The sequence below is a fragment of the Anguilla rostrata genome, chromosome 1 (genome assembly GCF_018555375.3).
Source record: "Anguilla rostrata isolate EN2019 chromosome 1, ASM1855537v3, whole genome shotgun sequence".
In the NCBI taxonomy this organism is placed as follows: domain Eukaryota; kingdom Metazoa; phylum Chordata; class Actinopteri; order Anguilliformes; family Anguillidae; genus Anguilla; species Anguilla rostrata.
The window spans coordinates 64,365,755-64,379,771 of record NC_057933.1 but is presented as its reverse complement, the minus strand read 5'-3'; the positions used below and the strand labels follow the sequence as shown (position 1 = coordinate 64,379,771).

Sequence of the window (14,017 nt, the reverse complement as noted above, 5' to 3'; positions counted from 1 at the left end):
TTTGCATAATATGTTTATTCATATATATTCATATTTTATTTATTTATATAGATATTTATATAAATCTATGTATACTACAATGCGTTCACAGAAGGAAACAGGGACAGATCATGGTGTGGAAAGTAACAAGCACAGTCTGTTGGGGCAATAGGGGAGGACTGACCTCGGGATAACTGTAAAATGGCCCCAGAATGTTCCTGTGGTCCAGTGCGGAGCCTGACGCACGTCAGCATGGCCTTCTTTGAAAGGACAGATTAACGACTTCAAGGAAAGATTCGTAACATCCGTCTTCAGATAAAGTTGGTCCGAATTTTTCCGTTTGAGCTCCTCCCACTGTTTCAGTGATTGACAGGCAGGATGATTTCCCCAGTACTGGACACGGTCCCTGAAACATCCATGCACGTAACTGGTCCAAACGTCCTTCCCTTCCCTCCGTGTGCACGTGGTGCTTTTCTACATGTGCATATATGCTTGTGATTTACACTGTTTACTTGTAAAATAAGAAACGAACGAGTGGTGAGGACAGGACTAAATGCAGCAGCACCTGCCCTGCCATGGCTCTCAGAATGGCACCTGCTAAGACAGCCTGGAGAGACTGTGGAAGAAACCACCTAGCATCTTTGTCTCCAGTCCCCTCCCCACAGTCCAACACCATGTTCACCACCCCACAGCTTCACACAGTAGTCAGAGACACAGGCGTGTTAAACTTACATATGTGCTTCATACATTTAGGCATAAAAGTGAAAAACAGTACTGGCTCAGGCTGGATTTTGATCGACGACATTCCAAAGCGCCCCAGGGACACTAATATCTGTAGTTATAGTGATTTCTCACCAGGGGGCAGTGTAGAACAAAGCTATTCCGATGTTCAGTTTTTCACAACCAGTCAAATGTTGCCAGCCTTTCATTACATCCAGAAAAGAAACTAAAAATATATGAACAATAATTATAGTAAACTTGTACAACATTGCACAATTAACATCAAATTCAATGATATGTCATTGAAAGTTAAAATGTCCTGCCAGACAAGCTCGTTCTCTGGACAACAGGCAGTGCAAGAAAAACAAGCTGTCATACAGGATAGCAGATAGCCATGCATTAGCAGCAATTATTAGCACATTCTATATTTTTCATTTACATTTTTTTGGAGAGGTCAACACATTTTATACCCTCACTCCGAAGCAGCCAGGCTTACAAGTAAGGTTTTGTAATTTCAGCATCAGTTTAAACCTAATTTTCAAATATACTCCTCCATTTTAAAGCACCTGAATACATGCCACATTCAAACTGCCTACGTGCACTACACTTTGGAAAAAACAACGTAAGTGTTCTGAAACTGCTAGAGACTACGAAAAATCAAACACAGAGCTTCAACTCTACTCACAATTAAGATGAGCCTTTTCTCACTCACCAAAATCTTAGAAGGTGCTTTTCAAACTCGAATCCTTGTACACGTCACACACACGTAAGTGCGAGTGTGTTTGTGCGAGTGCATTTTTACCACGGCAGGTTGACCAGTCATACAGTACAACGATTTTCTTTTTTTTTTTAATGCTCCCCCTTTCCTCACTTTTGTCCTCAAACCAATGTAGAGAAATTAGAAATAAAAAAGCAAAACTAAAACAATAGCTGTGTTTTATACAGTCGCTGGAATGTAGAAGAGAAAGCGGTGAGGGGGGGCCAGTTCAGGTGTGCACTTTGAAAGCCAGCAGCTCCTCAGAGTGCATGTTGTTGAGGGAGCGGAGGTCGGGCAGTTTGAGGAGCAGCTTGGTGAAGGTGGCCACCTCGTTGGCGTGGTTCTTGGTGATCAGGCTCCTGAGGGCCCGGATCAGCGTCTCCTGGAGCGCCTCCACCGAGTTCACGTTCTCGATCCCTGAGCGATCTGGGGAGAGACAGACGGCGCGGTCACGCGCTGCTCCTCTCACAGTGTGCCAAAGGGAGCACCAAAATAACGCTGCTTCCTGCATTCGCTTCTGCTCACATTTCAGATTTCACAGTCCTGAAATCTGAATCAAGTGCAATTTGTACTTGCAATATGCTAGCAAATGAACACTAGCCATCATTATTCAACTTTCATATGCATATTTTTAAACCCTCATCCATCACTATAAACAAATCTATTAACCTGAAGTCAGCATAAATTATACAACAATTTAAATGACTATTTCTGATTATGTTGGCCTATTCAGTATTTTATGACAACTCAATGCAATTAATAATCTACTGCATATTTGTAAAAAATTATCAATACAGAAATGTAGTAAGGAAAAGAGGGTATTAAAAAAAAAGACATTGATTAATGCAACATACATATAAACAGGAATGCATGAGTATTGCGGAGGTGCAGTACATAAATTAAAGAATTTTCAACATCTGGTTAGTAATGGGGGGTGATAAAGATGGCTGATTGGTCAGCTGCATTCAGGAGACAGGAAGGTGTCTTCAGGAGGCAGGAAGCGCCTGGGCTTACCAGCAGAGACCAGGACGACAGCGGTGAAGAGGCTCATCTCCTCCTCGCTCAGCTGCAAGGCGGTCAGCTTCTCGCTGAACTCAAACATGGAGTTCAGCAGCTCCCCAGCGCCCATGGAGCGGAGAGCTTCCAAGCTATACTTCTTACCACTCAGGAAGGTCACCGTTCGCTCTTTTATGTCGAACAGGGACGCAAAACGTACCACTAGCACCTGCCAAAAATACCAGCGCGTAAGACTAGAGGGCAAGGGAATTCGCTGTGAAGCTTAGAGTACTGATTTCACTTTAAGCAACTGCGGCAAGCACTCCATTTTACAAATCACTATTTTTCCAATTAGTACTAATCACTTTGTTGTCCAGAAAAAAATGTAAATAAATATTTTGATTCAGAGAAATAACATCTTTTAAAAGAATAAATTACTGAGCAACGTTAAGAGTACGAGCCCCCTGTGGATTCCAGTAGTGACGTTTCTGTTCACTTCACCATTTTCTGTTCTATGCTTGCGAGTTCTTGCTTCTCGCTTTGATGTAGGTGGGCGGGCTGACAGATGTGGGGGAGGTCCCCCACGTCGTGGTCGTCACACTAACGCTAACAGTGGGGGGGTGGGGGGCTGACGTACCTCGAATGTTCCGGCCTTCAGCAGGCTGACTTGGTCGTGCTGCGAGAGGTCACGGAATCCCGGTATTCTCTTGGCGAACTCCACGACCTCGCGGACGGCCGGCGTGAAGCTCATGGAGAACTCCTCCCAGATCTGGTGACTGGACATGTGCTGGTCCACGTACGGAGACATGCCCATGGGACACACCTAAGGCAAACAAATGAAGGCAATGCTGTTAGCAACCGCTGAGCAAATTAGCATCCACAGGCAAAGCGCTCACTACACTGACCTTTTTCTGTGCAGGTCTGAGTAACCAGAACATTTGCTTGATTAATGATGCTGTTCACAGTTAAGCTTGCTTTATAGGTTAGTCTGATGCCTGAGATGTTAAAAGGCATATAACAGAGGCTTGATAACGGGTCTTGATTTTCAAGACACTGACAAGTGATGCGTCAATATCAAACGTGTTCATTCAGAATGAGTGTAACTGCGCCCGCATACTTACCAGATGCATCCTGTTGCCTTGACTCCACACCGGCCCACTGAAAGCGCAGTTAGTCATGGGCTCTGCGATGCTGCTGCCCCTGTGGGGCACGCTGTGTGCATAGGCTGCGCTGCGGCCCAGGGGGACGTGGCTGTAATGGTGGGCGGGGTAGCTGGTCCCCAGCAGAACCGAGCCGCTGGGCAGGTGCCGGCCCGCGACCGTGGCGCGGTCGTTCTGCCGGTTCCAGCTCTCCCTCTGCTCCTCTGTGCCGCTCTCTCTCGATCGCTCGGCGGCGGCGGCGGCGGGGGGAGGGGCCTCGGCGGGCGAGCCGGCCTGCTCCTGGTTGTACATGAAGGTCTCCTTGTGCGCCCTGGTCACCGTGCCGATGACCTCCTCCTCCCCGCTGTCCGAGGAGCAGGACGAGGGGGAGCCCGAGGAAGTGTCCATGGCGACCTGGGGCTCGGGCGACGAGGCCGACGAGCAGGAGGCGGAGCCGGAGTCCTCGGGGGCGGGCTCGGCGAGGTAGGGCGGGGGCGGTGTCAGGGCGGAGTGCAGCTGGCCGTTGCTCATCATGTTGTTCATGGCGCTCTGCATCTCCAGCAGCATCCTCTGCTTCTCCCGCTTCGGGATGCGGCCAAAGCGCACCGCTGGGGGAGCGGAGACGAGCGCAGAAACGTTAGCACACCCGCAACAGGACAGGGACACAGCCAGACATCCATCACGCACACACGAGCGTCCGCCGCTCGCTCCAGGCGCTCACCGTCTTTGGACATCCCCACGAACAGGCACTTCTTGAATCTGCACTGCTGGCAGCGGTTCCTGTTCATGCGCATGATGGGGCAGCTCTCATTCTTCAGGCATTTCTTGTACTGGATGTTCTGCTGAATGCTCCTTCTGAAGAAGCCCTGCGAAGCGACACCAAGCTTACTGGCTGTGCTTTTTAAACAAGAAAAACTAAACCGACCTTATTGCCTGAGGATTTTATTATAATCAGATTTTTATTTTTTAGTAAAACTGAGCACCTGGCTTCAGTTGTCATGGAACATTCATTGATGCTTCTGGCTAAAATTCCTGGCGTATGACACCCACACGATTGGAACTGTTTTCAGTTTCAGATTTACACCGGCATTTATATATGTTTATACAGGCCCCCTGTATCAGCCAGCACATCCACCCACACACACACAAATATGCAAATCAAGTGTTTCTGCAAGAACTTCCACATTACTCAAGCTGGGTAAAGCCCGTACAAACCAGCACTATGACTTGAGGAAGTACCTCAGATAGAATCCCACCAAATTCCCCAGACCCTGATGAAACTGTTTTTGAAGAAGACTGAAAAACTACTACACTGAAATCTTTTTTTTAAAGGGGGGGGGGTGTTGTGAAGGAGGGGCGATGAGCGTGATCCACGGCGGGTTCCTCACCTTGCACCCCTCGCAGGCGTGCACCCCGTAGTGGAAGCCCGACGCCACGTCACCGCACACCTTGCACAACAGCACCATGCCGTTGATCTCTGCCACAGAAAGCGCACAGTTCAGCCACAAACGCCTACAGGAAGTGCACTTCCCTGTACACATCACAACATCTTCAGCAGGGAACAGAGCACACTGGGGGACAGAACAATGGAACAGCTGTTCTCATCATGGTGATAAGCACATTGGTGCATGGCCCATAGATATAATCAAAAACAGGGGAAAACCACTTCTATCACTGTCTTCTGCCCGCATCACCGCTCTGTGTGTGAAGGCCTTATCAAAGGGTATGCAATGGCAAGCCCTGCTGCAGCGTTACTCAAGTCTGACGGCTGAGATCTGCAGTTCATTTCAATCAGGCACTTGATCCAAAAAGCCATTATCTTAATCCGACCAGTTTAGGTTTCCCGTTCCACCCTAGGTCTGATGGTGTTGGCGGTCACTGAGGGATTAAGATAAGCGTTCTTGCTCTATACGTGCCCAGTCAGACGGCTGACTGCACACCCCGGCGCTACTCACTGGTAATGCCACACCTAGCGGCGGGGCCCGCGCGTCCGGGCTTCTCCGTGGCGTGCGCGCGGGGCTGGGCGTGTCGGAGCGCGCCGTGCGGCGCGCCCGGCTTCCGGCTCGGGGACAGGTGGAGGGGCGGGGACGAGGACTGGAAGCTGCCGTTGGAGCTGTCGCTGTGACAGGACTCCGAGCCGGAGATGGAGCTCGAGGAGCGGATGTACGCTATCACTCCGCCTTGGAGAACAGGATGACAAAGGAACATCAGTTAGCGGGAAGGCTAGCGACAAAGGCTGCCAGCAAATTCACTCTGCTCACGTATTTTACACACGGTCCCATGAGAGAGTAATACACTCCTGTGCAATTTCATTTAAGGCATCGCCCACGCTGACATTCCTCTCACCCGTGTGCAGAACACTAAACTGTGGAAATGACTACCATGTTGGAGCTGTGCCTGATCGTCTGTCTCTTGCAGTTCAGAATCATGTAATACAGACTTTTCCTGTAATAATTCCAGCAATAATATACTTGAAAAAGACAATGCAGAGATGACAAAATCCATAATGTTACGACATCTGGATGAAGGATCACACAAATTAAGAAAATTATTTAAAGACCAACAACAGCAGTTCATTTCATGTTGCATTCATGTGTGATCATCTCATTCGTTCAGTAATAATGTCCCTTGAGAACACAAAAGGGACTTATGTAATCATGCTGGGGATATGTGCTCACACCATGCTCCTGGCAGCTTAATGCAGGGGAAAGCAGACCAGACAAACTGCTTACGCTCTTTTCTTTTTTTGAAATCTATACCCTGTACTGGCTGACCTGGTTATATACTGTCTTCCCACTGGTTGCTGAAAAGCCCTGTCACATAATGTCACTGTAAAACTAGTGTGGGCTGTCCTTCTCTCTCAGGCAACAACATTACATTACATTACATTCATTTGGCAGACGCTTTTATCCAAAGCGACGTACAAAAAAGTGCATTTCATGGTCATAGACAACTGCTAAACACGGGTTCAGTAAGGTACAATACTTATTTTGTACAGCTATTTCTAGCCGAGAACAGTGGACACTATTCTGGCCTAACATCTGCAAAGCCAACTAGGCAGAAGAATAAGCTACAGTATTAGGACAAATACAAATTACCAAGAGGTGTAATACACTCACTCATACACTCATTCAAACAAATCAAGTCAGCAAAGCCATTTCAAGTAGACATAATAAAATGTATTTAAAAATTGGCACTAATTCAGTGAATGCATATCCAAGTCACGAAACACTTATAACAACTAATTATTTTCTAATTCTATTTTATCTGAAATCCAAGATTGCTACAACCATATCTAAACCTTTCTATTCATCTTTATGTGACAGTTAGGGGCATTAGTATCCTTATGTAAACTAATCTTTCAAATCTGTTCATTAAAAAAATAAACCTATGCAATTAAATATTATTTTTGGTTCTACATTCAAAGCTTCTGGTCAACACTAAATAAATCCTATGCTAAGAAGTAACCGAATCAATTTTGATTTAATAGTACCAAAAAAAACGAAAAACTAAAATATTAAGTAGAGTAGCGAGCTAGCACAATTGAATTTATAAATACTATGGCTATAGTACATAACGATTCTTCTATCGTTTCTAGTCCCGCCCCCACGTGTCTCTCTCAAGCATTGTCCGGGAAAACGAAAAGTAGGTCACCGCAACAGCCTCCAGTTGCCTCACGTGGACCTGCAGCGAGTCTCCACGCCAGGACGCCTTGAAATATTATGCAACGGCTACGTCACTGCTGTGCTACACCAATCAGGAGTGACTGTCGAGAAGCGTGTACACAGTTGCACATGGCTAGGCTGTCTGGTCCATGTGAGTAGAGAACCGACTCTTGTAATAACGCCAACACTGGCACTCCTAACCCAGATATTTTAAAGGTAGACACCACTGCCAAAAATGCGTATCATTTAAAGCGCGGTCACACAACACGAAACTTCAAACAACTCGGAATGTCGTTTCAAAATGAAACGGTTAAGTAAGACAAAAAAATTATGTTAATGCCTGTGAGAATGTATTCCGACGATGCGTAGCTAGCTATTCATTCATAGCTAGGTGGCTATGTAATGATGAGCTAGCTAGCTGAAATTACATATACACCATACTACGAGTTAAATGCATAAACATAGTAAGTTATTAATTGCAAGCATAAAAATATCAGTAAATTACACGTCTAGCTGTATACTTACAAGAAAATACACAGATAATATGTTAACTCACCAGCTTTTGTAGATTCCATGTCTTCCGACTTCAAAAAATCAGACTACGTATTTTATCAACTAAATTAAAGTTGTCACAGTTTTCTAGCGATCGTCTGGCAGAAATGCTGACTCTTCAGCGAACGAAAAAAATCTAATTAAGATAACTAAGAAGCCCTGGGTTACCACCAACTCCGAAATAAATACGAATAGTGAAATATATCTATATAAATTTAGATTTTCCTCCAGGAAAACAGTCCATTGGGTGCATGGAAGATATCCCTTTTTTCCTTGGTTAGAATGAAATCGTTTGTTTTTATAACGAGAAAACACTTCGGCATGTTTAAAGCAGTAAGCATCTGGGTGTACGCTTTTGGCAACTCTGCTGTACACAGCCTGCTGAGAACTGAATGTTCTAAGTTGTGTTACCATGTGACCCATTTGTCAGCCCCTCCCACTGCCCCGGCGCTTGACTCACTTTAACCCAGTGACACACTTTCACAGTTCAAAGGCGAAAGCGGGGACACTCGAAGGGCAACTGTTTCATTCGTTCTATCTTTTTCATTAGCTCAAACTACTACTTGATAATTAACCCACGGAGCTTGGTAAAGTCATAGCGATTGTTATCTAAAATGTAGTAGTATTTTAATAAAATATAATACAAAATAAATAACATTTTAAAAAAGAAACGTAAGATCAGTCCAAATAGAAGCTGCCATCTTCCTCTTGAAAAATTTCCAGACTTGCGTGATTTAATCGTCCTGCACAGATCATGTTACTGGGACATATGCAATACATTACGCAAAATTAGAACAAGTGAAAAACACAGACCATAACCATTTAAAATGACACCACTACACGAATAGTAGCAATACAGACACAAAGTTAAATTACAGATAAACAATGACATGCGGTATGGATCATGCATCAAAAAAGTCAGGTTTTTGTTCATCTTTGCCTTTTCGTGTCTTTGTCCTTTGGTGTCATTTTGTCCATGTTCTAACCCCCCTTTCTCACCAGTGTGAAATCTCCGATCTTATTGTAATAGTTCTTACTGCCCCAACATCCGCTATTGATTGTGAGGGTAGACAAGCATGCGCTCCTAAACACGTGATGTCAGCCACAGCTTTATTATCACACCACTGTTCGAAAGACTAGCTCGCACAGATGTGAAATGGAGGAAGAAATTTCGCGTGCAGATTTGCAGGGCGGACTTGGCAGATGCCGGTGCCCCATTGAATAGTAGAGCTTGTTGGTAGCTGGTAAACGAATTCAGGGTTGTAAAGTCCACGGTCAGAAAGTAAACGTCATGCCATGTGTTTCTTCCACGAATGAATTCAGTCAACTGACTTCATACGTTAGTCATACGTCCTGGCGTACGACTTGTGCTAACTGTCGAAGCCCGGTGATTTGAACAAAAACGAAACTTTTCGAACTAGGATTTTCAACCTCTGTGAGCGATTAAATGCTGTCATTACGGCCGGCCCTGGATTTGATTCCAGACCCGTTAGAGCACTAGACCGGTGCTTAGGATCAACCCACACTAATTGTATTACTACTGTGTAAAATACTGTATTTTCTGTAATGTATTGAACTCTTACTAATTTTGTTTCATGCTTGCTTGCTTTTGTTTCATGCTTGTAAAGCTTGTTCAGAATGTTATGAGAAGAATCGTAACATCCTGAGTAAACAATTTTTCACTTAAAACAGGCTTTAGGAATAAAAGGAATAAACGCGAATACATTTGAATTGATGCCGATTCAGTAGGGAACTGACGCTTTAAAGAATTCTAAAACAAAAGTAGCCTAAGTAGCCAGGCAAATTTTAGAATACAAACAAGATCTTTTGCGGTTCTGTGAATTGTAGTTCCAGTTATTTCAAGCATAGCTAAGTAGCTAGAATGTATATTTAGCAACAAATACACAGAAATGCTATTACCACAAACATAGATGAGTCATTGAGTTATTAAACAGTAAATATGCTCCTTGGTAACCTAATTCAGTAATGGAGAAATAGCCATTTCAATAGAACAAAATGTCTGTGGCTGTGTGCCAGTTGCCTATGGCACAGAACTACTTCACATTTCAGGCCAGCCTGTGTCTCATTTAAGCTCTGTGTAGTTGTACGGGTTTGTATGGGCAGTGACAATGAGTCATGTTGTTACTAGGGTTAATTCAGAAAACATTCCAATGTGTAGGGAAAGTAAGTTTGCAGATATATTCAGTGGCTAGGAACAGTGGCCACTGTTGATGTGTTTTTTCAAGTTTAATACAAATCTGACCTTTGTATAATGGCTAGGTTAGAGAAGGTACATCATTGTAATGGAAGTGACTCACTTGATGAAGGTTCAGGTTTAAAAAAAAAAAAAAACATTAAAATGTTTATTCTGTGCCTATTTGCCCATGTTGTCATTTCAGTTAAAAAAGCAACGTAATTCCATTTTTATCTACATCCAAATCAGTAAGCCCAAACATAAGAACTACCAAAAATGTTTATAAGGCCTTCCTGATAATTTTACAGATGGTAGGCTAAGAAGAAATAAATATAAGCAGAAGAACAGCTGACAGAAGTACAATATAACCAGTATGAATAACTGTGATGGCATGTTTTCAGTGTCAACACGTGAGCCTGTAGAACACCCTACAAAAACAAATAAAGCAAAAGAATCTAGTAGGCTAGACAGTGTTCTAAAACATTAATATTAGTTTCTTGCATTACTGCCAATTTCAAGACTATGTTTATGTGTTAGCACAAATTATACCTTTTTATTGTTCTCACATGATATTGACTTGCTCCACTGTTGTCTTGCCACATCTCTGTTTCAAAAGGAATTCATTTCAAGAGATTTGGATAAATTAAAGTCTATAAAAAAATCTATTACTTTTTGGTGCACCCAGCAGAAGTATAACTGTAATGTGCTTAGGCCCAAAGTAGAAAACATGACTAGCTCCCTCCACCCACACACCCACACACGCAGACACACAGACACACAGACACACACACACACACACTAAACTCAGCCAGGAAAAATGGCCATCTGTCATCAGCACTCTACTAATGGTCACATGCTACAGAATAAGCACGCTGTTACATTTCCCTGTGCAGTCTGTTACAGAGTCCCTTTGTAGATAAGCCTTCTGTGAAAGGACAGGGTCACGTAAGGTAACACATTGCCCTAATGTCAGAAAAGTACTTGAGAACAGTCTACTCTTTCATACAATATAGAATAAAACTATACAAGTCTATCAATCTGTACAAATATAAAGCTTTACCAGCACTCAGTCTCAATCACTCCATTTATCTTTACAGTAACTCTGAAAATGCTGGTAAAGATCTGAATTGGTCATATATTTGAAGCCTTGTCCGAGCTAAGACTTTGATTTGCATACCACAAACCAGTAATGTACACCTAAACATCAGTCAAGTGTAGGAATAGTTGAAGCATCCTTCACACATGCACTACAGGCTGGCATGCAATGGCTATTTAATGCACTACATGGATGCATATCTAACTAAATTAATTACATTTTGCATTTATAATGTAGCTATTTAATACAGCATCTATTCAATAAATGTATGTTTAATATTTACAATGATCTACACAATTTTTGTCAAGGATTTTTGAATGTATCTGACAGTCAAAAATATTTAATGTATGAACTATATAAACAAAATGTTCCTACAAAGGAAGAACACAGATTCTGGGCTGATCCTGGACTCATGTAGACTGCATGCAAAACTGTGAGCCTAGTTGCCTATTGACGATATCAACAAAACATTGACTCACATTTTCAGACACTGTACACAACATTAAATGTGCCTTATCGTTTATAATTTCCACTCCACTATACTACCAAAATATTTGTACAACTGTCATGCTCATCTTCTGGTCTGAAAACGGGCACATTCCAAACCACACCCATGGGAAGTCATCTGGGTAAACACAGATGGAACACAGATGCGTCTGTGTAACTCAGTTGCTAGTTTTGGCTGAGTAGAGGCAGTTTGCCCTAGTCCAAAAGGTTATGGGCACAGACAGGCTCTTTCCATTTTCACGCAATTGTCAATGGTGAGAAGCACAGCCTTTCGGCATGGAAGGAGCCACGAATACAACAGCTTCACATAGCATGTAAGTGGTACTGATAAGAGACACAGAAGTGCTAATCTACCCAAACAAATGGCACACAATCTGCCCAGACTGAATGGAGCTATGTTTCACACGATAATTCCGTATAATCATTAGTTCTAACGCCATAAAAGAGCTGTTAAGGCTCTTGTGTTTCTAATTATTTTCTTGTTCTTTTTGCCTTGGTGAATCATTTCACATTCAAAGACATATTTCTTTATGAAAATGCAAAACATATCAAGTTATGTGCTGGTAATTATATTTATAAAATGGCAATGCAGGCTTCCTATGGATTACTCAGAGGCACATGGAAAATATTGGTTACCAGCTGGAAAGGATCATTTATTGTCCATTAGCACAGAGATTTTATCACAATCTAGTTGAATGGCTTCAACTCTCAGGATGGCTTCCCAAATATACAAAACAAACCTTTTTTAAAACGTGCAACTGATCATTTACACCATTTATTTAGTCAGCTTTTCAATCATTCACGTAGGGGAAATGCTTTTTAATCTATTATTACTAACATTGTTTACTGTACCTTCAGTGTTAACATTTTATGTTGCGCATAACATCATAATCATAGTTACTGTCTGTCAAAAACTTTATAAAAGGATCAAGTAAATAATGTAGTAATGTTTATGAAATGAGGACCTGACCATATGAAATCTATTTGCCTTGGAAAATAGTTATGCCACTTGGATAAGAAAGCTCACTAATGAGCTACTAGTGAAATACAAGAAAACAAAGCTAATTATGCACAGACCCTGCACACCCTGTATAGTGAGTTTCACATGTGATACACATATCAAAAAATACATATTAAAGTATTCAGCAGGCCTGCACATAATTTTTGAAGGGACATTTTTGTTTCAGAGTGGAGTTGCAGAAAAATTAGGTAATGGAGAAAAAGTGCTTAATTTTATTATTCATAAAATTTTAGCGGGACATTAAGCGGACATAAAATGTTTAAGTTGGGCGATTATCCAACAAGGATAAATGGAATTAAGTTATCCCATTATAAGTTTTGCCCAAATCAGAGTGGTGCATTCTGTCAGGAAACCATAAATGAATTACAAAAAGAGGCAATTACACAGCAGAGTTAGCCTGCTGAACATGTCATTAGCAGCTATACACACCTGCGGCTGCAATTATGATCACTCAGAGCAATTTTAGCAGTCAATCCGAGCATGTGTGTATTGGGCATTTTTCCTTCATGGCATAACTGCACTGTCACTCAAGAGGGAAAATCACCCCTTTATATAAAAAGTTCTAATTTGTTACCGTTGAGAGGTTGCAAATGTGATTGGAATAAAAGCCGACATACACCTGGGTCCTCAGGAAAGTTATAGACCTCCGAGAACTATAGAGGAATGTCTTTCCATTAGATGACAAAACTGTTCATTTGTTCACATTACTGTGGAAGAGAACAACTGCCAAAACACCACTAATCCTGGCCATCTTACTCACTTCTTTTACATTCAAGACACCTTTAGAATTCCTTTAAGGAGCTACATCAGACTAGAATTTATTTTCACTATCTTCTATACCAGCGGTTACCTCGGACCAGAGCGCTGGGCTCTTGAACACTTTCACATACGAAAGTATATGCACTTAAAAATATCAACCCTCCAAAGAATAGTGAACAGTTTACTGCACAAACCTGAGCAGTGGAGACATTCTGCCATCGTGTACAACTGGCAAAGAGAGAGAGCTGCTGTTGTCAGATTAAGGCCTTATGCCTAATCAGCCCTGTCATTGTGATGGATCCTGCTTCTGTAAAACAGTCATGTTTAGCTTCCAGTAAGCCGCCGAGCATAGCTCACAGTGTTTTATCACAGCTTTACTGGAAGACAGACATTTGCATTCAATTATGTTTCTAGTCGAAATGATAAATTGAAAATGTTAGCAGGTTAAAAATTCATTCAAATGTATTTTTGTGAGCAATTGTCTGACAAGGACAAAAGCACCTTCGGAATGCTTAGCAAAGGTATGCAAAGCATTTAATCAGGAGAAAAACTGTCTTTACCCCCTATCCTAATCTCACAAATCTTAAGGGCTATGGAGAAGGAGAACACTTCTGGAATAAAAATATAATCAA

General features: G+C 42.5%; 1 protein-coding gene across 1 annotated transcript; it reads right to left on the bottom strand.

The window, feature by feature from the left end:
* Nucleotides 1–8,216, bottom strand: nr1d2a (nuclear receptor subfamily 1, group D, member 2a). Its single transcript, XM_064349209.1, has 8 exons — nucleotides 7,813–8,216; nucleotides 5,547–5,771; nucleotides 4,980–5,068; nucleotides 4,313–4,457; nucleotides 3,574–4,199; nucleotides 3,090–3,275; nucleotides 2,471–2,681; nucleotides 1–1,882 (listed from the first exon to the last, which is right to left on the bottom strand). The coding sequence occupies exons 1-8, from the start codon at nucleotides 7,829–7,831 to the stop codon at nucleotides 1,686–1,688; spliced, it is 1,698 nt and encodes a 565-aa protein (XP_064205279.1). The 5' UTR covers nucleotides 7,832–8,216; the 3' UTR covers nucleotides 1–1,685.
* Nucleotides 8,217–14,017: the final 5,801 nt, after the last annotated feature.

Bases quoted from the DNA above. Each gene is read 5' to 3' on its own strand.
- nr1d2a (XM_064349209.1), bottom strand. The intron at 3,276-3,573 runs GTAAGTATGCGG...TGTTTGCCTTAG, and splicing joins AAGGCAACAGGATGCATCTG to GTGTGTCCCATGGGCATGTC. The intron at 1,883-2,470 runs GTAAGCCCAGGC...GTCTCTCCCCAG, and splicing joins TGTCGTCCTGGTCTCTGCTG to ATCGCTCAGGGATCGAGAAC.